The sequence below is a fragment of the Schistocerca cancellata genome, chromosome 3, assembly GCF_023864275.1.
Source record: "Schistocerca cancellata isolate TAMUIC-IGC-003103 chromosome 3, iqSchCanc2.1, whole genome shotgun sequence".
In the NCBI taxonomy this organism is placed as follows: Eukaryota; Metazoa; Arthropoda; class Insecta; order Orthoptera; family Acrididae; genus Schistocerca; species Schistocerca cancellata.
In genome coordinates, this window is record NC_064628.1 from 617727365 (window position 1) to 617753805 (window position 26441).

General features: G+C 42.7%; 1 protein-coding gene across 1 annotated transcript in view; it reads left to right on the forward strand.

Annotated features, from left to right (window-relative positions):
* LOC126176463 (aminopeptidase N-like) overlaps positions 1-25793 on the forward strand; it is a 201658-nt gene extending 175865 nt beyond the window's left edge. The window contains exon 17 of the mRNA XM_049923619.1: positions 25590-25793. Coding sequence (XP_049779576.1) covers positions 25590-25742 — 153 coding nt within the window. The 3' untranslated portion in view covers positions 25743-25793. The remainder of the gene's footprint in view (positions 1-25589) is intronic.
* The last annotated feature ends 648 nt before the right edge of the window (positions 25794-26441 follow it).

A 26441-nucleotide genomic window follows, 5' to 3' on the forward strand; every position in this document is an offset into this window, starting at 1 on the left:
GTTGTGAATTAGTATTTCCATTGACATCTGCGTGGAGACTTTTAAAGAGACCCTTACAACTATGTCCTTATCATTTGCAGCTGTTACAAGATCTAAAGCCTACAGATTATGATTTACATGCCAGTTTTGGAAACAAAATATTGCTGCATGATGATGCAGATACTCTGGATTGTATTGTCTTCAGTGACGAATCAGCATTTCTTATGTGGAAATGAGAGCACATCTGGGGTGCCATCAAATCCCTGCAAGATGGTACATATGTAATGAAATTCCCCTTTTTTGTCATATCCTGATAAAGCAACTGTAACTGGTGTTTCTTAGCTGTATTTGCTAGAACTATGGCTCTTTCCTCAACTGGAAGAAGTTAAAATACACTATTTTATTTGGCTGCAAGATGGCATGCCACCTCATTGGCATAATTCAGTACACCAGGCTGTTCCAACTCAAGAACTCAGCTGCTATCAGCTTGTGCACGTGCACGCAATGCTACACATGGACAGGGCTGGGCAAGCAGCTTACATGCAGCACTGTGCACAAAACACTGTCTAGAGAGAAGACCATGTATAAGGCAATACAGGGATTATGATTAACAAAAAATGTTAATATAAGCTAAATGTACAAATATTTTATCTAGTTTGAGAAATACATTTTCATTTATTCATGATTAATGAAATATTGGTTGTCAGTTCTTGAGCTGCCACAAGATGGAGAATACTCTTAAATGCTGGTTCATGCAGCTGGCACCTTTCTGCAGTTTTTATTCTCTTCATTATAGAAAACAATTATTGACAACCATATGTTGAGCAAAACATAGATATGATGTGAGCTGTGTTCCTGTGTAATTTGGAAAAGTCTTCTGTATGAAGTTCGTAATACTATCTTACCAAGTTCGTGGTGTTGTAATATAAGGTGAGCATATTTTTGGAAGCCGAAGCTGGGACCAAAATGGATGCCCATACAGGAGGGCAAGGGAGACTGTGTCCCCCTCCCATAAACACACAGATTTCAGGGGAAAGAAAAAATTTGCTGCAGTCACATGAATTTAGTTCAAGAAATTTATTAAAAAGTTGGTATATACGTATTGTATCATTGTGTACTCAGCGATCGCACCTGAAGATGATGGCCAGATGGATTGCTGAAGTATTGTGTAGTGAAGATGATCATACCCATGAAGAGGATAAACATATGACGCCGGGAAAATCTACGGGATCACAACAGTATTGAAGATAGAAGGCCACCAAGTTACATATGCAGAGGCTGTATAAGCACTTCATGATTTAAAAATGAATATGACAGAAAAACGAAAAACCAGATTCATGCCACACTTTACAAGAAGTGCTTTAAGTAAACTTGAATCTGAGGGGGGCATGAACGTTATTAAGTTCACTGAAACCATCTGTGAATTTTATGATAGCAGTGCACAATACACTGAGCAGTGGACGGAACATTTTAATGCGGCTTTGGACTTCAAATCGGTTCTTTTGAACGATGTACTTACATGGCTTGAGGTCCAAAAATACCACGAATCTCTCATAAACGTATTGCCAAACTGTAACATCAACGACAATGAATTATTTCAAGAGTGTCTTAATATGCAGCAGTTTGTCACCCCTCATAAAATAGACAAATCGAATGTAGAAGAAACTGACACTAATATGCGCTGGGTACAGATGATTCAGCACTTCGCATCGAAACAAATTCCTTATGAGAATATTTTCAGAATTGTGTAATTTGCGTTGTGTCTTCTTGGTACAAATGCAGCACTCGAGTATATCTTTTCTTTGATGAATAAGATATGGACATCTGAGAAAACGGAAATGAAAATTGAGAGTATGAAATCAATTCCGACGGTTAAAATTAATCTGAATTTGCAGGGGAGGCTTCTCTGTCATGTATATATGAAAGCATTTCATGATTTCAAAGCGAATATGGCAGAAAAATGAAAAACCAGATTCATGCCACACTTTATGAGAAGTGCTTTAAGCAAACTTGAATCTGAGCGGGACATGAACGAAACATCTGTGAATTTTATGATAGCAGTGCACAATACATTGAGCAGTGCACGGATCGTTATACATCGTAGAAATATTGTGTAGTGAAGAGGATCATGTACGGCAGCATACCCGCGGAGAGCATAAAAATATCTTCAATACTGCTGCGTGAAAAATTGATACTTCGTTATGTAAAATCATAAGGAGAACTTAAGAGCATGGGCTTTCAAAGAATTTCCATAGTATTGTTGGGCATTTTTCTTCATTCAAAAGATATGATTTTAGTGGTCCATAGAGCCGTCAAATTCTCTCAATAGCTGGCATCATGGCTAAGCATCTGGTACTGCTGTATCCAAGTAATTGTTTGTACTCAGGCTTTCTACATGCACAGAATATATGTTGAAGTAATAATAAATCTTGTGAATGACACACTCTAGATTGACTGGTAAACAATCTGCAGCTCTCTTTATAGCATTATGCACATGTGCGCTGCACATCCTACACCAATGATTTCACGACCAATATTGTTTGTCCCTCTTCGAGACCGTCCACCAAGGTTTATGTTGGCATTGTCTTCGCGGAATGTACAACCGTATCATTCAAATTCTATTCTGTGATGGTATCACATAAGTTTCCAACAATATTTGCAGTTTCAACAGGCAGCTCTTTAAACTGAAGAATTTTCGCCCAACTGCCTTCAAGAGGCAAGAAATATCGAACAAGAACAGGGAAGTATAAGATAAACATACTTTCTCGAAGACATTAATTTAGATCTTTTTAACATGTTGACAATCACGGTCAAAATGAGTTAAATGCTCCCAGAATCCCTGTTAAACAGTTCATACAGTTCGATTCGTCATCTCAGGTGTAGTCCATCTGTCTTTTAAAACCAATTATTGACGAGAAAATAGAGCCTGCGAATCATCTCGTAGTTGGCGTAAAGAGTGAAGAGTTCAGCTCAGATGCGCAATAATATCGCCTTACACTTTAAAGAAATAGAGCAGAAGGAGAAAGTACATTTTCCACATGAGTTACCAGTTATCTCGTCGTTTTTTGTCCAATTTGTGAAAAAACACAAAGTTTTTGCGTGGAAGAATGCTTTGCGAAAGCGTCCCCAACTGAAGGGTCGCGACTCGGCACCAGGACACAAAAATAAATTACCGGATCGCACAAATATCTCATTGTCGTAATTGACAGTTTACAATTACGTACGTTATTAAATAATCACATTTTAGTAATAGTAAGTTAATTTAAAAAATTAGTTTCTAAAGGGAATCATGACAGTTGTATGTTACATAGAACTTGTACTCATTCTAGTAAATAATGAAATTGCTACTGCTTTGCTGACGATCGTCCTGCGTTTTCTTAGTGGTGGGTAGGAAATCATGTATCTATTAGAACTCACGGAGATTGAGAAGTCACAGATATCACAATAACAACTTTACACAATCTAAATGCGATTTCAGCCACAATTAGCAGTCGCAGTAGCACTTCTTATTCAACGCCGCATGCCATCTATTGGCCGAATTTCGTATTGCTTTCTGTAAACCTGGTGTCTTGATATGGAATTAGTTGCGATTTCAGTGACAAGTCGCTGCTAGAAATCGCAAGTAGCAACTAAAAAGCGCAATTAACTGTGTACTCTGTTGGCCAAAGTTCGTACTACGCTCTTTCTCTACGATTCGCTATCTAATCCAACTGCGATTTCTGTGGAAATGATGGTATGGCATTGTTGAGCGTGAGGCCGCATTCGGGGGAGTTCAGCCGACGTATTGCAAGTCCTTTTTACTTGACGCCACTTCGGCGACTTGTGCGTCAATGATTATGAAAAGGATGAATAAGGACACATAACACCCAGATCCCTGTTGGGGACGTACGCGTGGTAGGCGGTAACGCTATCGCTATACTACGGAGGCGGACTGCGACTTCTGAGACAAGTCGCAAATGAAAGTCGCAAGTAGTAACCAAAAAGCGCGGTTAACATTCTTTGCCGTAGTGCCATCTGTTGACCGACGTTCGTTCTTCATTGTAAGAAACTTGTGCCTCACGATATCGATCAGTTGAGTGCGAGATGCCGACGAGCGAGGATGATGCGCGCGCGGCCGGAGCAACCGCCTCGGACGCGCCGGAGTCGGCCGCTGGTCGGTCGATTGGGCCTGGCCCGCAAGACGCCCAGCGGCCGCTCCACACAGGACGGATCCCAGGTTGACGACCCAGGCTACGGCCCTGTTCATGACAGGATAGAACGACGATCGACAGACGCCATTCGACCGCAGAAGACTACACACCACACGACGAAACCGTATACGGACGTCAGCCATACGTCACACCACGACGGACGCAGCAATGAAGACGACCGCCAGGACTATGCCAGAAGACTCCATATATGTCGGGAGGAGGACAAAGAAACGCTGAAGGACATACAACGCCTTATCCGCTGTTCACGGGAAACGCAAGAGCAGGATAACGACACCTGTCTGGCATCGCCAGCTATGGACTCAGATGTCGAATCACACACTCCCACTAAACGCACTACGACGCGGAGATGGCAGCGACCTTTCCAGCGGAAAACGACGACGACTCCCCGCACGCAGAGGCGGACTTTACGCTCGTACACAACAAACGGCGCAGAAGCAACGCATTAGCCAAGGACTTAGACAACCTGGCTAAGAGACGAACAGAGACCATCCCCACGACGAACCGATTCGCCCCACTGACGCCTCAAGCTACGCCTCTATCACCCACCAACAAGCCTTGGGCACAAACTTCTAATGCCGCAGAAGGCATGGACAGAGACAAGAATGTGCTTCGCAAAGTGCCCCCAGTCACTATTTATGACACGAAGGATTACGTTCACTTCAGTGAAATGCTCAACGGACTTCTAGAGGGCAACCTTCAAGCTGTATACCAAAAGGACCGCATCAAATACCATTTTGAGTCCTTCGAAGACCAAAGATGTGCAATAAAATCTTCACGAACCACAGCTTCTCATATTTTAAGCACCAGGCGACAGAGAACTGAAAGTAGTTGTCAAACGCCTTCCGGCGGAAATTACCGAAGAACAACTTTACTATGCCCTCAAGGAAAAAGGCTTCAAAGTGATACAAGTCTACCAATTTAAGGAACGCGACGAGAAGACATAACAACTGATACCACAACCTGTGTACTGAGTCGCCCTCCCATCCAGAAAAGACAGTGACAATATATATGATGTCAAGTACCTGCTCTACACACGAATGATAATAGAAACCTATAATAGTAAAGAAGGACCAGTTCAGTGCCGACATTGACAACGTTTGGAGCATAAAGCGAACTACTGCAGCAGGCCAGCCCGCTGCGGTGGCTCCCACAAATCATCAAATTGTGACCATCCTAGGACCGCGCCCCCCAAGTGCGCCAATTGTGAACAAGAACATTAAGCGACCTACTTGTGGCTGCGCCAAATTTCAAGAGCTCTTACGGAAATATTCTAGAAGGACACCAAATAAGTCGACCCCACAACGGCCTATGATTGTTAAGAACTCGGCCATGGCAGCGATTCAGGCCACCCAACAACAAGCGGCACCTCTCCCTGCGGAAACAACCGGCGACCACAACCGGCACCCAGAGTGACTCCACGAGAGACAAGACAACAGCGCTCTTACTCTGAAGCAATATATGCCCATCCACCGACGCCACCACCAGCGGAGACATCATCTGCCTGGTCGACCACCTTTACACCAGCGTTAACAGATATTGTTCAACTACTCACCGCCCTCCAGCAGAAGCTGACGTCTATCCTCTCGCTTGTAGAAAGCGTACTGACAGCTTTTCAAACACCGTAAATGGATAGACGGTATCACAGGGGAATTTCAACTTCTGCATCTGGAATGCCAATGGCCTGAAACTGAAGAAAACAGAATTCACGACGTCTTACATCGCCACATAGCATTTATCTCCGAAACACTCTAAGCGAGGTGGTGCAGTGGCTAGCACACTGGACTCGCATTCGGGAGGACGATGGTTCAATCCCGCATCTGACCATCCTGATTTAGGTTTCCCCTGATTTCCCTAAATCGTTCCAGGCAAATGCCGGGATGGTTCCTTTGAAAGGGCACAGCCGACGTCCTTCTCCGTCCTTCCCTAATCCGATGAGACCAATGACCTCGCTGTCTGGTCTCCTCCCCCAAACAACCCAACCCAATCCTCTCCGAAACACATCTCCACGAGTCAACCAACCTCCGCTTGAGGAACTTGCACATCTACTGGACGGACAGACGGGACCAAAGGGGTGGGCGGCCGCCGTTCTGATCAAAAAATGCATTCGTCACCACAAAGAACATTCACCCCAACTCCAGACTTTAGAGGCCACGGCAGTAACAATCCACACAACGCTTGGAAACATTACCTGTATTACAGCTTACCTTAGCCCAAAGAAGCCTCTCCACCCAGAAGATCTTTACGCCGTTACAGGGGGTTACGACAAGATCCTCCTTGGAGGGGATCTTAATAGTAAACATGTTGCCTGGAATTCCCGTAGGATTAACCCAAAAGGACATATATTGTTTGCACTGGTTGAGGATGTACATGTTTCCGTCCACGGCCCACGGGAACCGACGAGGATATCTTACCAGTCAATTATGACGAGTTTCCACCACCACTGCAGGAACTTAAGACAAGGCGCAATCTATTTCGGAAACGATGGGTCTGTTACCGCCATCCAGATGATAGACAGGAGACTCACAGACTAACCTGAGAACTCCGGCGGAAGGTTCAGGACTGGAAGCAACACACGTGGGAACTCCGAATGGACAACTTTCTATTACGCACCAAAGATGAATGGCGAATAGTTAAAAGTCTCAGACAGCAACAGCCCCCCAAAAGGGCAATTCAAGGACCCCATGGCCTCTTGTACGACTCATTGGCGCAGGCGGAGCTGTATGCGGATACATACCAATAATAGATAACTATGCCCCCCCACGGAGGATGGAGATGATGCACTCCACCGTGCAGAGGAGGACACAGCCATGGAATGGGAAGCTGTTCGGGATGACCTGACTAATACCCTGCCCCAGCTGACAACGCCGGAGGAAATTAAGAGGATTATCAAGTATAGCAAACACACCTCACCTGGAACAGATAGAATTGGCAATACGGAATTGAAACACCTACCGAGAAAGCCTATCGTGCTTCTCACCCAGATGGCGAACAGCTGCCTCAGGACTGGATACTTCCCCGAGGCATGGAAGATTGCCAGAATAGTGCCAATACCAAAACCGGGCAAGGAGGTCTCACACCGTGACAGCTACAGACCCATAAGCTTACTGCCAACGCTGGGAAAAGTACTGGAACGTGTCCTCCTGAAACGCATGCTGGACATCCTTGAGGCACACAACATCATCCGACCAGAGCAGTTTGGCTTCCAGGCGAAGCTATCGGCTGAGTTACAACTACTACGCATCACGGAATCTATCCAAGACAATTTCAACCAGAAAAAACATACCATTGGAGTCTTTCTCGATATAGAGAAGGCTTACGATAAAGTATGGCGACGCAACTTGATCGTCAAGCTCCAACGTACCACTCCTCTGCCAGACTACTATTTAAAAAATTTCGACAATTTTCTTCAGGATCGCAGATTGTATATTCGCATTGATGACAAGAATTCAACAACACGGCCTGTCCTTGAAGGACTTCCACAAGGACCAGTCATATCTCCACTGCTGTTTAATTTATACATTAACGACCTCCCGATGGTGCCACATGTTACTGCCAGTTTCTATGCTGACGACACAACGCTCCTGACTGCAGGCACCAGAATGGACCACCTCATCACAGCGCCAATTAGATTTAGTGGACCACTGGGCCGACAGGAACAAAATAACGGTCAGTGCAGTGAAAACCATAGTTATTGTCTTCACAAGTCGGAGACATCAATGAACGCCTGCGGATATCAGACCAGACACTCCCCTGGGCAACAACTGTAAAATACCTTGGAGTGCATCTGGACGCCAAACTGCTGTATAGTCATCATATTATGGAGAAGAAGACGTCTGGCCTCAAAATACTGGAAGCTCTCCTCCCATTTCTGAAGAGCTCGTACCTCAGCCAACGCACGAAACTCCAGCTGTACCACGCCACAGTCGAACCATCTGTTTTGTATGGATCGACCTCTTGGGGTACTACGTGTGCCACTAACTACAAGAAGTTACAGGTAATACAAAGCAGAAGCCTACGATGGATCACTGGAGCCCAATGGTGGATCCGGAATCATGATATTCATAGAGTCTTAAGCGAATCTTACCTCTCAGACAAGGTGAAGGAGAAGGCACGAACCTTATTCTGAAGTTGGACATGATACGCGACAGTACACCACAGCTCACCACAGTAGGTACGGTAGAAACCTCACGCAACCACAAATATAAAGTACCGAAGGCGATAGTGTTTGAGCCTCCGTAAATGTTTTCCCTAGGTAATTCTCCATAATTTAAGGACATAAAGTCCTTTAGCACTTCTACACACTGTTTTCAAACACACACCAAAAGCAGCGAGTTATAGGACCCCTCTGTGTGCCCAAACTAAAGCTGAAAGAAGAATAAATAAATAAAGCGAAAATTTTTACCCTTTCCATTCCCTATAGATGTAAAAATCAACAAAGTTGATCAGACTTCAGCACCACTACCACAATAAGAAAAAAAGCAATATCGATGTACTTCATGGGCAAATTACAGGACGACATGCACATTCAGCACCAGTTATGGTTGGTCAGATTCAGCTGTGACTCTTGATGTATTATATCGATAAGAAGCAACATTGCCTTTTTCTCCTGAGAATATCATTTGGAGACAAGTAACCAAAAAAATGTGTTTGATTCTGCTTCCATTGTGGCAGTTGTGGTTAATACTCCACATGCCTACAGGACTTTGCAATGTTAACACAGCAGAATTCAAACATTTGTATGAGTGTAATGAAATGAAAACAATATTACTGAGTCATGTGAATGCCTCACTTTTGTCCCGATACAGTTCAAGACTGTGGAGGAAAATTTTACACATGGTGTTTACATGGCAACTGTAAAAAAAAATGGTTCAAATGGCTCTGAGCACTATGGGACTTAACATCTTAAGTCATCAGTCTCCTAGAACTTAGAACTACTTAAACCTAACTAACCTAAGGACATCACACACATCCATGCCCGAGGCAGGATTCGAACCTGTGACCGTAGCAGTCCCGCGGTTCCGGACTGCAGCGGTAGAACCGCACGGCCACCGCGGCCGGCAAAGCAACTGCACACACAAGAATTTTCTGCCGACACTACAACCTCCTACACGTGTAAGCTTTTCCTGTTTTACCTTCAAGTACTGCACTTAAACTATTCCTGATTTAACTGGAAGATCCGTACTTCCCACTTTCATATCAACAGCCTCAAAACGCATATTCTAGACCTCGAGCTATGTTACAGGTTAGCGTCACCACACCAAGATTGTGGGGAAACGGGGTGGGGGGCATGTCACTCTCCAAAAAGTCTTTACCAATAATTAAATGGCAGAAAATTTACAGGTATAGGACGGCTTAACATGGGGAAAATGAGATTTTCATTATTCACTCACTGTATTTAACATTTACTTATCATTTCTTTAAAATAGCATAATAACTTCAATTGAAAACTGTTCAATCACTCATTCTGCACACTTATTTCATAATTATGGCACTTTTAAACTGCAAATCCTGTAAGAGTTGTCTTGAATCTTCACGATTCTCTGTCAAGAGCCTTGATGTGGATAGATACGTACAGTAATCAGTAATCAGAGTCGAAACAGCGTCTGCAAAATCACAAGGATTATTAAACATTTTTGCTGTCACTAATTACAAGCAATGTGACTGACAGAGTAGTATTGCCATTTCCTGTAATGAAAGCCACTCAATGGGGGATGTTTCACATTTGCAAGAACGAACTCAGTTAAATAATTAAGTTCATCGAAACACTTACAAACTAACCTCTCGTCTCACGAAGAAAGTCTAAAGACGCAGTGGCAATTTTTCCAGGTCTGTTGACATTGATATTTTGAATTATCGAAACACTGAGTGTCTGAAATGTAGTTGGGATACCTGTGAAGTGTGAACATAATAATACGTTAGAATTCGTTTTCTAAACACGAACAGTTAGGTACTGTATGGCTACTTACAATATTAATATTTTCAAATTTGTTTCTTTAATACAAAATTAAAGCTAACGGAAGAACAAATGTAAAACATACTTACTAATGACAGTTTTGTTGAGATGCAATTTTCTGTGTGGACAAGTGTAAGTTTTTCAGATGATGATAAATCGTTGAAATTGGAGGAACCGCAGAAATCGCAGGAGTCACAGAAATTGCAGAAGTAGCAGGACTCGCAGAAATAGCAGTGATAGAGTGTGGAGGGACACAAGACTTGAAATCGTTAACTGCGATTCTTAACTGCGACAGCACAGTTAAGAATAACAGATACTGAAAAGTAGCATTCACATAAATAACTGATATCGGAAAATCGAAGTTTAGCCCATCACTAGTTTGGCGTAACAGTGAGGCTCACAATGCTACGAGAATTTCAAAGAGAGTACAACATAGATTAATTCCCCAACGATACAGCAACTCTCATCAAGGAGCATTTGCTGGAACTGGACAGTGAACACTAATCTGAAATGATATTTTCCTTCAATCAACGGCAACCGAACATGGATAAGGAAGCTATTTTCAGTCAATTTAGAATCCTGTAATTTGTGAGATTCAAGTTCTGACTCGTTAACTGTGCTGTCGTTGACAGATTTTTGGATACCGTATCTTGTCGTCAAGAGATCCCGCTATAGCGGAACAAGCGATGAAATTTCTAATGCCTTTAGATTCGATACATACCGCTAAGTATCAATCGGGGTTTTCAACATTGGTGTTCCTGAAGAAATAAATAGGCCTATATAAACCGATTGGAAGTTGCACCGGTAAAGATAACGTCTATTGAACCGAATTTGGAGTTCATAGTTAAAAATAAACAGCTACATACTTCCCACTAATAGAGGACAGCTAAGGTGATACAACTGTGAAAGTGTAATTATCATTTTATTGTTAAAGGTTGACGCTTGAAATACATTGTATACTGTATAGACTTTAGATAATGTTTTAATTTGCTTCGTTATTAGCCACACGATAATTTGAGCTTTTTGCGTCCTGTAAGTGCAGTTGGGGTCTTGATGGCATCATTAGAAAAGTTAATCGTGTCAGCTGTGCTAATTTTCTCTGCTTTAAGAGATATTAACAATTAAAAAAAAACCTTTGTTTCCATTACCATTAACGACACACAGTATACATTTTTCGTATGAAACTAAAATATTTGTATGAAATTTTGTGTGCACTTTTCTCTTACTTTATTCCAAGTGGGAAAATAAAAATTCTGTTTCACCACGTCCGGATTACTTACTATACCTGTTGCTGACGAATTTGCAACGAATGTTTACGTATCTGGCTTTATGCAGAAACTCGTTTCCTATGAGTTAACTCACAGTTGGCGCCAGTGGCCAGTTCGTTCGTACGAAATAACTCGCAGTTGGCAGGCAACGCGTTAAGCTTTTCAGTCTGGCACTACGTAACTTGACGTAGCTCTTATGAATCGTATTACATAGCGTATTATCAGGGGAGATAGCGTAAAACATTTTACTTAAGATATAGCTGGTGACATTTGTAATGCTGTACAAACTTTCATTAGCTACGAACCATTATGATTAAACCAGCTGTCAAATAAAAAACGGCATTAAAATCGGATCTTTCGTTCGGAAGTTATGATACCACTGACATACACCCCTTTGTTTGCGTGGCCAGTTAATCACGAAAAAAGTGCAGTAATAGTCTGAGTTCTGGCATCCATGCATTATTTCTAATAAGAAGAGCCCACTTCGATTTGCGTGGGAGTGTCATATATCACGACAGAAAAAAATTATAGCGTTCTGAGAGACGATCCATAGTAGTTGAGGGTTAATTAACAGCGGAGTTACCACACTGTTTATGACACTGAATAATAAATACGTTACTTACCTCTCTTGAAGTTCGGAACTGAAAACTTAGTTACTTTAGGGCATTGCGAAACGGTACAATACGCCAACAGAACTATCACGAAAGGGCTACCGCCACGGAAAAACTGCTCAGTAATACCAACTTCAGAACAAGCATTATTGAAGGTCTCGAACGTGTCAGCTGACAGATCGTGTAAACACATTCTGTAATGTGGTATGTTAGGTTTGGGAAATGATATGGAAATAAAGTATAAAACACTTTTACACCGCTAAAAATATGAGAAGTTACATGTAGAAATATCCGATAACCGAGACTTGGATCTGACCTGCAAAAACAACATTAAGGCGTCTCGGCTGAACCCGGTCAGAACAAGGAGACAGGACTCCAAAAACAGTAACTGTCCCGGTCAAATCGGGACGTCTGGTCACTTTACGTAATATACGTCCTTGTGTCAGTGGCAGATACATAAAAACCTCATGGAGGGGGTGCTAAAGCTATCTTGAGCTACCTTTAATTTTACTGTGATAAAAAATAATCAAGTCACAAGCAAAGTTTAAGAAAGTTTTATTTAAACTGACTATACACATACACAGGAGAATGCCATCTTCCTTAAATGATGAATTCCATGCCCCTATTCTTTCTGGAAAATTGGTTAATGACATCGTCAATAGGACAATTAATGTCAGGGTGAGTGTTCAACAGAGTGATGTCATTAAGTCGACACTTCTTCACTGACGACCTCAGCTATGTCTTTGTACGCCGCAATGCTGAAAAACTTCTTTCTGCTGTAGCAACAGATGCAAGTAGACAAGCAAATAATTTGTACAGCACGTGCAAAGTAGAATAGTCAGATCTAGGACAAACAGACAACGCTTTCATTACGGAATCACGATCATTTAGGGCATTTATGCTCATTTGCTTGTATTGAAGAATCTCTCCCATTAGTCTCTCTTTAATCACAAAGAGTGATTCTTCTTCAAAGAACAGTGGCTCACTTAAGTACTGATTCAATTTATGTGCCAGATCATTTCCGTCATGTTTCAATAGTTGTGAGGGCAAAGTATGTTGAATTTTAAATGGTAAGTATTTTCTTGTTAAATATTTTCTCTGTACAAGGAAACAGTACAATATTCGTCACTTTTCTCCAAGAAATGGCAGACAGAATAACGCATTGAGATCACTAGAATGGCCGTGACTTTTCTCATAGGTATGTGTTAGCTGTCTATATGCCAGACAGAAACGTATAAAATACGATGACGCGGATGCGCGTGCTACATCGGAAAGTACAACTACTCGATAACTCGATTCAGTCGAGTCGACTGACGAAAGAAAAGAACGAATAGCGTACGGGCTGACTGGTGGGGGCGGCGCAGGTGGCAATGGCAGACGGCCCCGCAAGGGGGAGGGGGGGGGGGGCGCCGTGCACCCCCATATATGTCTGTCACTGCCTCGTACGGAATGCTGTTTTGCAAATCTAGTAGTTCTAGTTGCATTTCTGAAGGAGCAGTATCTGGTACAACTTAAATTGTAGTGCTAGACAGTTTTAACTCATTTTGTAGGCATCACAAGTCCTGAAACCTCACCTCAAAACTTTGACAAAGTTGTACAATAATTTGTTAATCACCAAAACTTATTTCTCCAGGCTATTGAAGGGATGAAAAACATTTAAATTTTTTCAAGATTCCACGACCAAGTTGCTTTTCAAATAGATGAAGTTTGCCCATGAAAACATAATTTTACCAGACATATCAACAATTAATAAATTCTTTCCCTGAAGTGATGTAAATTTCTTGTAATGTCAGTCAGGAAGGCCAGGTCAGCTACCCATGCCTCTCTCCTTTCATGCCCATAAACAATGCAATTTATTCCTGTTGTTGTTGTTGTTGTTGTTGTTGTTGTGGTCTTCAGTCCTGAGACTGGTTTGATGCAGCTCTCCATGCTACTCTATCCGGTGCAAGCTTCTTCATCTCCCAGTACCTACTGCAGCCTAAATCCTTCCGAATCTACTTAGTGTATTCATCTCTTGGTCTCCCTCTACGATTTTTACCCTCCACGCTGCCCTCGAATACTAAATTGGTGATCCCTCGATGTCTCGGATGCAACTACTGAAAAGGCTGCTGCCCCTCTTCAGGAACCACACGTTTGTCTGGCCTCTCAACAGATACCCCTCCGTTGTGGTTGCACCTACGGTACGGCCATCTGTATCGCTGAGGCACGCAAGCCTCCCCACCAACGCCAAGGTCCGTGGTTCATGGGGGAGGGGGGCAATTTATTCCTAGATTGTGAAAAATACATTGAGAAATTTGCCGCTGCTAAGTCACTGTACTGTGCAGTGATAAGGATACCACTATAGGCCACTTCCAGATCGTGCAAAAAGCCTTTGAACTGATGACAGTTGACACTGTGGCATCTTACAAAATTTACACACTTCACCATGACCATCATGATGTCGGCGTGTTTCACACTTTCAATACAAGGGCTTCCTGGTTCACAAAACAGTGTACGCTTTACATTTCTTTCAAAAATTCCATTTGTGTTTTTCCTTCAGACAAAATTTTGCTGGCTCCCAGCCATTTGTGGCCCATTGCCTGTTGCCTCAGAACAAAGCCTATCCCACGGCAAGCAGATTTTCTACAGACTCACAGACAACCTCAAATATGTCATAACCTGTGGTTGTATACTCCACTGGTATCACATCTAGCAGTTCCTCGAAAACAAGTAGTTCTGAATTAATGCTCCTCACAAATATTGTGAGCTGTTTTAGTCTGTGACATCTGTGGCCTCATCAAGGGCTAACAAAAACCTATAAAAGACTGGCATTTCTGCTTCAGTTGATTTTCGAAATCCGTGCCCATATTGTGGATCGATGTGATAACATATGCTTGGAAAGGCAAACTACTTCAAATTTTGTAATGTCAGTTGGCTCTAAGCACGCAGCAATGGTGAGCAGGCATGATTTCAGCAAGGGACCTATTCAGAATGGTGTTCCAGTTGTCGGAATGATGAGTGCAGCTTTGTGGCTTGCTTGAACCACCGCATCAGTTGACTCTTTGTCAACATCAGCAGTCTACAGTAGTTGCACAACACGTGTGTAATAATCAGTACCTATACAAAGCACACAGGAGAAGTATGCATTCATTTGTTATATTTATTAATTTATTTTGCAGCAGATTTACCTGCTGCTGAACTTCTCTCTTCAGTGTGACAATGACTTGCTTTCCTGCATTACTGTGTGACTCATTGTAGTTCGTCACATGAAACTGGAGAAAATGGCAACAGGTTGCTTCCAGAACTCGTTGTCATCGCGAAGTCCGCTAGGAAGTACAAGATGTAACTGAACAACAGGAACATAACACAGGAGTCCGGATGTGCGTTGAAATGGGCCCTTGTGGGTAGCCTACTCCTTAGCACCTGTTCACCAGATGAGCCCAAGAGTGCCTATGGGTGCCCGTGCCCCATAGGGTCAACTTGGAACAGCTTGCAATAAGTTACAGGATTGGTTAAAAGACGTTTTACCTGACCACTGGATTGGGCCACAAGGGGCCAGATAACAGCTTATTTTGCATGACTCCATGTCAACACATGATCTGATGCCATGCAACTTTTACTTTGGGTGTTCATAAAGGATCACACATATGTGCCTTCATCTACCTGACTTTGGTAACAGCATTGTTATGACAATTACTCCACACACGCTGACTAAGGTTTGAGACGAACTCGCCTATTGACTCCATGGGCGATGATTGGTGCTCACATTCAACACTTGAAGCAAGAGAGAGAGAAAAAAAGAAAAGAAAAGCCAACTGTTCGAGGTGTTGTTTCATTTCATGTATTATTTGTAATCGTAAGTCGAATGTAGTAAATGCTACAAAGCCTTAAAACCCATACAGTCATTTTGAAACACCCTGTACATATATACTCCAAAAGCTAAAATGCAGTTGAAGGCAGAAGGTCCCTTGTACTACTGCCAATAATTCTCTTTCCTGTTCCATATGCAAATGGAGCCATGGGAAAAGATCTTCTAAATGCTACCATATGAGTATTGGTTTGTCTTGTCTTCATGGTCCTTGTTGTTGTTGTGGTCTTTAGTCCAGATACTGGTTTGATGCTGCTCTTCATGCTACTCTATGACACTTAAATCTATACTTGATGTTAACAAATTTCTCTTGTTCAGGAATGCTTTCCTTGCCATTGCCAGTCTACATTTTATATCCTCTCTACTTCGACTATCATCAGTTATTTTGCTCCTCAAATAGCAAAACTCATTTACTACTTTAAGCGTCTCGTTTCCCAATCTAATTCCCATAGCATCACCCGATTTAATTCGACTACCTTCCATTATCCTCGTTTTGCTTTTGCATGGTCCTTATGTGAAATAAACATTGATCAACCAGAACATTATGACCATCTAATTAATAGCTGGTATGTCCACCTTTGGCACAGATAACAGCAGCAACGCAGCATGACGTGGAAGCAATGAACCCTTGGCAGGCTGCTGGAGGGAGATGGCACCACATCTGCACACACAAGTCACCTAATTCCTTTAAATTCTGGGGAGGGAGGTGATTAGCTCTGACCACGTTCAGTCACATCCCAGATGTTTTCGATCAAGTTCAGATCTGGTGATTTGGGGTGACAAGCACATCAACTGGAATTCGCCACTGTGTTCCTTGAACCACTCCATCATAATCCTGGCCTTGCGACATGGCACATTCTCTTGCTAAATAATAATGTCGTGTGACGAGGGCCTCCCGTTGGGCAGACCGTTCGCCTGGTGCAAGTCTTTCGATTTGACGCCACTTCGGCGACTTGCGCGTCGCTGGGGATGAAACGATGATGATTAGGACAACACAACATCCAGTCCCTGAGCAGAGAAAATCTCCGACCCAGCCAGGAATCGAACCCGGGCCCTTAGGATTGACATTCTGTCGCACTGACCACTCAGCTACTGGGGGCGGACATTCTCTTGCTGAAAAATGCCAACTCCTTGGCACTTCGTGGTGTCTTGCATGAGCTCCACTGGCCCCATGGATGCCCACATGAATTTTTCCCAGAGCATAATGGAGTTTCCGCCAGGTTCTCTCCATCCCGCAGTACGGGTGTCAAGGAACTGTTCCCCTGAAAGATAACAGATTTGCGCCCTAGCATTGGCATGATGAAGCAGATATCAGGATTCATCAGACCATGCAATGCTCTGCCACTGCACCAATGTCCAGTGCTGACGGTTACATCCCATTTCAGTCATAGTTGCCAATGTCATTGTGTCAACATTGGCACACACATGGGTCTTGAGCTGTGGAGGCCCATCGTTAGGATTGTTCAGTGTACTGTGTCTTCAGACACACTTTTACTCTGCTCAGCCTTGAAGTATGATGTTAGTTCTGCCACAGTTCAGTGCCTGTCCTGTTTTACCAGTCTGCCCAGTCTATAATGTCCAAAATCTGTAATGAGGGGTGGCCGTCCAACCCCACAATGTCTGGACGTGGTTTCACCTGTGTTTTGCCACATGTTGAAGATATTCATCACAGGACACCTCAAGTATCCAACAAGTTGTGCGGTTTCTCAAATGCTCATGCTGAGCTCTGGGCCATCACAATCTGCCCTTGGTTGAACTCAGATAAATTGCATGACTTCCCCATTCTACATGCGGACAGCGTGCTCTCTGATACGACATGTACCATGTGTATGTCAGACTAGCAGTTATTCCTCACCAAGTGATGCTGCTATCAACTGGATGGGTTTATACTGATAGTGGGTTGGTGTTCGTAATGTTCTGGCTGACCAGTGTTTGTTGGTGGCAGTCGAACCATTCAGTAATCTGTCACAGATACTGGTTCTCTAATTTTATCAATAGCTTTCACGGAAAGGACATTTTCTTCCTTTCAGGAATTCCACTTTGAGTTCAAGGAGCATTTCCGTAACACTTGCTTGTTAGTCAAATCTACTGGAAACATATCCAGCACCAGGTCTGTGAATTGTTCTGATGTCTTCCTTTAACGTACCTGGTGGGGATCCCAAATATTCGAGCAGTATTCCAGAGTGGGTCATGGATGTGTTCTGTACACTGTCTACTGTGCACTTCCCTAGAATTCTCCTAATAAACCAAAGTAAACCATTCACTTTCCCTACAAACGATGTTATAAGGGCTGTTCGAAATGCATCTGACTTTTATTTACAAAATCAATCTTTATTGAAATACAATTGTTTGATGCTGTTCACCTTCAAAGTAGTCCTCTTGAGCTTCCACCCATCTCTCCCAATGCTACTGCCTCTGCTGGAAGCATCGCTGAAAAGCCTCTTTTGGCATGGTGCACAGCTGCTCCACCAAATTCTGTACAATGTGATTCCTTTTTTGAAACCTGGTTACTTACAGAGTCTTTTTCATTTATGCAAAGCCAGAAGACACTTGGTATTAGGTCAGGGGAATAAGGAGGTTGATAAACCTCAGCTGTGTTGTGTTTGGCCATCAATTGAGAACAATGAGTGGGTGTGTTATTATGGTGAAGGTGCCAACTGTCCACAGCTCACAAACCTAGTGCCAGGATGATTCCTTTAAAAGAGCATGGCTGACTTCCTTCCCATCCTTCCCTAATCTGATGGGACCAATGAAATCGCTGTTTGGTACCCTCCCCCAAATCAACCAATCACAAGTCTGGCTGTTTGCATCTCACTGCTTCAGTGAGAAAGTGATACAAAATCTCTTGGTAATACTCCTTATTGACATTAGTACCTTCTGGGGTGTACCTGTGAAGGACCACACCATCAGAGTTGAAAAAGATGGTTAGCATGGCTTTCACTATGCTGTAGACCTGCCTTGCTTTTTTGGATCTCAGGGGTGATGGATGCTACCACTTTAATGACTGGAACTTTGTTTCTGGGTCGTACCCATAAGCCCAGGACTCGTCACCAGTGATCTCTGCGTTGAGAAAGTTTGGATGACTGTTCACAGTATCCAGCATATCCTGTGAATACTCCAATGAAAGCTGCTTCTGCTCAGTTGTTAGCAACTCAGCACAAATTTTGCTGAAATCCTTCTGAAGCCCAAATGTTTGTTTAAAATGGAACGAATGGAACCAACACTAATTTCAACCTCATTCACAAATTCTCTGATCATGAATAATCCATCTTGCTTCACTCACTGATAAGCAGATTTCTTTGTAGATGTTGCACCACTCCTTTATCTCTGTGGTACATGTTGCTTCATCCACAAACACTTGTTAAATCTTGCTGATTGTTTCAACCTGATAATCGCTGAGCTTAAAAGATAATTTGGGGAATAATGTTGTTCCACTTTTTCTGTCATTTTGCCCACATTACAAAATCTGACAACTACCACTTATATGTGTTCAGCTGCAATGGCTATCAAAAAAATGGTTGTTTCTGCAGTCATGAAAAACATCAGGCATGCACACTATATATGTGTACAAACAGTGTGTGTGCACACCCTAATACCATTGTTAGTTTCAACAACAAAAAAAGAGGTTCGATGCATTTTGAATAGCCCTTGTACATTCTCATTCCATTTTATGTTGCTCTGAAAGGTTATACCTAGATATTTAGTCAACGTTCTGTACCCTAGCCCAACACATTTGAAGACCCAGGGTCTGGTATGGACATTGATGATGGTGACTGGGGCATTGCTGCAATTGTGGACACTGCAGTTGTCAATGTAAGCACCACTGTAAACCATGCCTTTCCAGCTGGCCTGTCAGGGCTTGTAGCTGCCCTTTAAAGCTATCAGCATGGCCAGTCTGTCTGTTAGTTGTGATTTCTCTCCAATTCTTATGGATATCGCTACACACCATTGTCTTAGTTCTTCATTCAATACGCTTTAATATTTCAACCTTAGTTTGCCCTTTGCACTTGTTATTCTGCTGTGCTGACTCAGTTGTCTGTTGTTCTCTTATGCTGTCCGTGCATTGTTTTCTTGTGGCTCACTGTCAATGGTCTCGGCCAGTTGGCCAGCCACAGTTGATTCTGAATTCATTTCCAAGCTTGTCCAATTCCCATCATTGTAACTGGTGATGAGGTTCCAGTGGTGTTCCATGGATGTCAAGCTCATGCAACTAGTCGAACAGCAATAGCAACAGCTGCTCCTGTAGCAGCAGTTGTTCCAGCAGTTTCAGCATCAGCAACAGCAGTTCTAACAACAATTTAAAGTTTTGTCCAATTGCTTACAGATTCAGGGTTTCCAAACCATCTAGGCTGTGGTCACTTCCCAACCCGATTGCCACCCACTTGTGCTTGCGCTATTTAATGTCATTAAAGAAGATTGAGACATTTATTTTCGGTGGCTGACACCACACTTTACCATTTTGCAGATTTTGGATGACTCTCTTTGACGATCATCCTTCCTTTTTTGGGCTCCCCGGAGATGCTTTCGTTGCTAAAGGAGAAGTGGCCTCCAGTTGCACTTATGATCGAAGAGATGTGGTAATTGTTGTCCAATAATTATTTGCAATGAGTCCATGTGGTCACATTGTACACTGAGTTCCATTAATACCACAAGGCACCTAGTCAGCCATATCATTCATGGACAACAGATTTTCAAGGGTTGAGTCAGTATTGTAATCTCACTTGTACAAACTCAGCTTGCAAAACTTCATATGCAGATTCACTGATCTGAGATGTGGTCCAACTGGCTTCTGATCTGGAAGTTTGTACTGTAATCCCCCAACTGGACAACCTTTCCCTATACAATATTTTGAAAATCATACATTCTTTTGAGACCACACAGGCTGCAAATGAATGCATCATACCTCGACCTCAGGTAGCAACGATCCAGCATGATTCCTTTATTTTGAATGTCTCTGTAACCTCTGAATAGCCTGTCATGACTCGTTGAGGTAAGCAGTGGGGTCTCTCATCATGCCCTGATTGCCTCATGTCACACCTGCATGCACACTGTCCAGGTCATTGGGCACACATTGGGCACACATTGAGCATTATGGGAAACATGAGCATCTCCTCACTGTTTGTTATGAACCATCAATACAGTCAGATTCCACCACCCATATGCATCAGGGAATGGTGAATGAACTTCAGGCAGCTGTTTCTCAGGGTGATCCTTCTACTTTTAAGTTACTTACGACCCCCATGGCTGCAACCCAGGACGTCTGCTACTGGCTGGACACAGGAGAACGGTTTCTTCGACCAACCTCCACATATATGCTCGTATTGGGTCACCTGACTTGGCCCCACCCTTCCTTATGTTGGTCACCTATGGTAACAGTTCAGTTCCTCTCCAGGATCAATTCATAGTCAACAATACATAGAAACTGGTTGTTCAGTTGATAACTCTGTTTTTTGTTGATAGACACTCAGGTGGCAACATTTATGGCCTCAGTGCCTTCTTTCTGTTTGGGTTCGCCATCACTGACAATGTTTGTGTCATTATCTAACGTGGTTCCCTACTAGACCCTGACAACCTGTAGTCCCTGTTTGACCCTGACCTTGGGTGCACCACAGATTTCTAGGCCAATATCTCCCTATGTGCTAATGCTGTGTCATATTTCTGCCAAATGTGACTTCTTCCTCTCTCTTTAGGGGAGTCTGTTAAGCAAGAACTCGATCGCCCCTAGGCCGCTGGAGTAACTGAACAGGTCAAAACTAGTGCTTGGGCCACACCCCAAGTGGTGGTCAGTAAACCCAAAGGCTCTGTCTGGCTATGTCGAGTTTTTAAGTCAACAATAAGTGCCAGTCATGAGTGGAAAATTTCTGCATCCCGCATCCAGAGGACTTCATCACAATGATCTTTGGAGGTGATTATTTCCCTCAGACAGACCTTGCTGAAGCATATTTTCAGGAACACCTGGATGAGGAATCACAATGCCTTATGGTCATCAACACTCCCATTGGCTAATACAAATACAGGTGCTTGCCTTTAGAAACTTTTTCACTCTGGTGATTTTTCCAGATACACCAAGAAAAGTTAACCGTTTCCATTCCTACTTGTACTACAGATAACATAATTGTGATGCATGTCAGGACCATCTGTGCAACCTTGATACACTCTTTACTACATCGCATGATGCAGAGCTTAGGTGCTGTTTACACAAATGTCAGTTTCTTCACGAGCAAGTGGAATACGTGGGCCACTTGTACAATAAAGATGGGATCCACACCACTGGCCGCAATGTTTCTGCCATTGACTCTCTATCCTACCCCCAAAAGCGACGGGAAGTTCAGGTTTTTTTTAGGGAAAGTAAATTATTATTGTAAGTTCCTTCCACAGGCAGCCCATATTATGCATACACTCAGCAAGCTGAAAAAGAAGGCTGTTCAGTACAGATGAACAGCTGCTTGTGAGCATGCTTTCACACAGCTGAAGTGCATGTTGCATTGGTGTCCTGCATTATGCCCTTTACTCCATTGTACCATCTGGTTTTGGCCATGAGTGCTCGTTCCTATGGCACTGGCATGGTACTGGTTCATAGCAATGATAGTAGTACAGAGTAGTTGATTGCCTGTACATCAGATACGTTGACATCTTCTCAAATGAACTACTTGCAGTTCAAGAAAGAGGCTATGGTAATCATCTTTGCCATTAAGAAGTTTTATGTTTACCTTTCCAGGACCAACTTTATCCTCTTGGCTCTCTTTGGACCCTGCTCTCAGCTTCTGAAGTGGACAATACAATACCTCCATCACTCGGTGCTTTTCCTCAGCTCCTACATTTATACCATTAAATACAAGCTCACGGCACAATATGCTAATGTAGAGGCCCTTTCCCATCTGCTCTCAGAGCCTGGCCAGCATTCCAGCATTCAGCATTTGACTGACAGGAAATCTCCTGTTTCCACATTGACAAGAACGATGGCAGATTTTGGATGGGTTACTCATTATGGCTACTCACATCATCATGAACATGCATTGTCACCCAATCTTGTGGTGTGATATGCACTGATCCCAAGCTCTGGGCCTGTACTCGCCACTACAACTAATTGTCTGTCATCTCCAATGTTTTCCTGCTTCACACATTAGCAAATATTCACTGTGTCATCATCCCATCTACCTTGCACTGATATGTTTGCACCTCCTCCATTGTGGGTATTGGGGCATGTCACAGATGAAGGCCCTCATGAAGCACCATGCATATTAGTCAGGACTGAACAAATATGTGTAGACCATGGTATGCATCTGTTTTGCTTGTGCCTGGCACAGGGGCAGCTCTGCCTCAATCTTTTGCCCCTGGCCCACCCTCACCATGCCTGGGATCACATTCATCTTGACTTCGCTGGCCCCTTTCTGGGATCTATATGGCTCATTGTCATGGATGCTTATTGTAACAACCAACGTGTGGTCAGCATGACGTCCACCAATGATGGCACTCACACTGCTCTCATCCCAGTTCTCTCCATTGAAGGGCTTCCTCACACCATCATGTCAGATAATGGGCCCCAATTTACTGCACTGACTTTCAAACAATCTTGTGCCTCCAGTGGCATTAAGCACCAATGTAGTCCACCATCTCACCTGTCCTCCAATGTTAAAGTGGAGCATATGGTCCGTACATTTAAGCAATAAATGTTGAAAGTGGTGGGTACTTCCAAGAACACAGCTGCACTCACACTATTTCTCAGCACCTTCCATTCCACTTCTGTCCATGACCAAGGCCTAATGGTGCTCTTCCTCGGGTGGTAGCCACATACTCTCATCCACCTCCTGGCCACACAATTGATAGAAACCCGAACCCAGTTTGCCAGGCACTTTCTGCTGGGTGCAGCCATGTGGGCATATTCCACCTTTCTGCCTTCCCCAGAATCATCCAGGGTGCTTCCGACTCTATGTGCCCTTTTGAGGAGGAGGGTTCTGGTACCCCAGCCCAGCACATTTATAGACCTGCTGGATGGTATGGACATCGATATTGCCAATAGGTGGAACTGCTGTAATTGCAGTTGCTGATGTAAGCATTGCTACAAGTCACGCCTTTCCGGCCAGCCTATCAGGGTTTGCGATCACCCTTTAAACTTAGCACTGTGGCCTCTCCATCTGTTACTGGGGATTTCTTTGAATTACCATATAGATCTCACTACACATTGTCGTCTCGGTTCTGAATTCCCTTCTTCTTAGAATTCTGGTCTTGGTTTGCCCTTTGGCTCTTGTTATTCTGCCATACCCATTTCCATTGTCTGTCATTCTCTCGTGTCACCCACCTGTTGCTCTCTGGTGGCGTGCTGTTGATGCTCTTGGCCAGTTGGCCAGCCACTGCTGGTTCTGAAGTCATTTTCAGACTTGTTCATTTCTAGTCACTGTAGATATGAATATGTCTAGCAGCACACCACTAATAATGTGTCGGAATATAACAGGACTGTGTTTCCTACTCATCTGCATTAACTTGCATTATTTCACGTTTAGAGCAAGCTGCCATTAATCTCACCAAACAGAAGGTCTATGCAAGCCACCTTTATCCTCCTATGGTCACTCAAAGAAAAACAGATTACTGTACAATACAACATCATAAGCAAACAGACACAGATTGCTGCCTGTTGTACCCATCAGATCATTTACGTATACAGGGAACAAGAGCGGTCCCATCACACTTTCCTGGGGCTCTTCTGATGGTATCTGTATGTCTGATAAACTCTTACCATCCAGTGCAATGTAATGTATTCTGCTACTCAAAAATTCTTTGAGCCACTCACATATCTAAAACTTATTCTGTATACTTGGATGTATGTTAGCAGTCTGCAGTGTGACAGTGTGAGAAAGGCTTTCCAGTAAACTAGGACTATGGAATTTGCCTGTTGATCTTTAATCACACCTACAAAATGTTACCTTAAAGAACTAATGACACAAATACCTATTAATACAACAATCTCTTCATTAAAAGTAGCTTAAAGCCTAGGATCAATCACCACAAAGGTGTCAATTTCCAGATCCTGTCTAGAGTTGAAAAATTTGTAAGAGGCATCGTCAAGCTTTTTTCTTTCCAGTGAAAGTCTGGTGAAAAGCAAGACATGAATAGCGATCCTTGTAATTGGAAAAACAGGTTATGACATAGATTGTTGAAGAGTTTTGGCATGAATTCAAATTTGCCATGAATTTTCTATTGGATGAGTATTCGCAGTCACCTTCAGTAAATACTCCAATTGAATTCATACTGGACTAATAAAAGGGCATTTATTAGTCCTTTTAATCAATTGGATAAATAAAATTACAGGTTAATAACATTTTATTGCATTGTGACTAAATGGCAGGCTTATGCATAAATGGGCTACATATTTCAGAAGCCTGGCAAGGCATATGAGAATGTAGGCATCACCTAGAATGATAACAATATTGTATAGACAGTTAAAGTACAGAGTATAGAAAATAGTCTTAAAATAATAAATAAATGGAGCAACACAAAGAATCAACTCTCAGGCTTTAGACTTACTCACCTATCCCGAGTCAGACACATGAGTTGCTGAAGAATTGTCTTTTTAATGATTTATTGAAAAAGAAGAGTACCATTGTCCATATTATTGCAGAAGCTCTCAAGGTTTGCTTCACATTACTGCATGACAGGAGAAGTAGACAAAATTCTCAAGACATTTGACATATAAGTGTTTCATAAATTGTGTCTCTGTTGCAGGCAAACTTGCTGGCAACCTCAATGGGAAACCAAAGATTGGCATCAGCAACATCGTCAAGGCATACTACCTTAGTGCACTGTCATACCTTGCGTCATTCTGCCTCTCATTGGTTACAGCTTTGGATACAACAGCGACAGCATAATTCTATTTGAAGAATGTGGCATACACCTTACTATATAAATCTTAAATAATGTACAGTATAAAAGGAGCTGAGTGCTTCATGTCTTCAACTGAATTTTTTTCATTGTTACCTATTCTCAAGATCCTTTTACCATTTCCCAAAGTTGCCTGCTGGCACATAGAGCATTATTCACTGCACAGGAGGGACTTCATATTTCAGCGGGAATACTCCATTCCAACAAAAACAGACTGTATGTTTACGCTGTATCTTTATACTGTCCCTAATCTGAATGCAAAAATTTGAACAATTATTTTCAGGTTAAGACATAGCTGCAGATTCTTGTCTATTCCTTTAAACAGAGATCATTGAACTTCACACAGAAGTGTGCCTGCCCCACAAGAATTTTCAATTTAAATTTCGCATAATCATTCAGATACGTTTTTAAGTTAAGACACAGCTGCAGATTCTTGTTTATTCCTTTAACCAGAGATTATCAACTTCACTGGATAAAATTCAGAATGTTAGGCAGGCTCATATGTTTCATTGGTTACTATCTGTTACCATTTGGGGGGGACGGGGGGGAGGGGCAAAGCCCTTTATTTCTCGGTCTTTTAGATAGGCTTACATCATGATAAGTGGAGATGTCGCTTTAACTTATTATATGTATATATACTAACCCAAATAATTAAAAGGAAACTAAGTTATAAAAAGGGGGACAAATATAAAATAC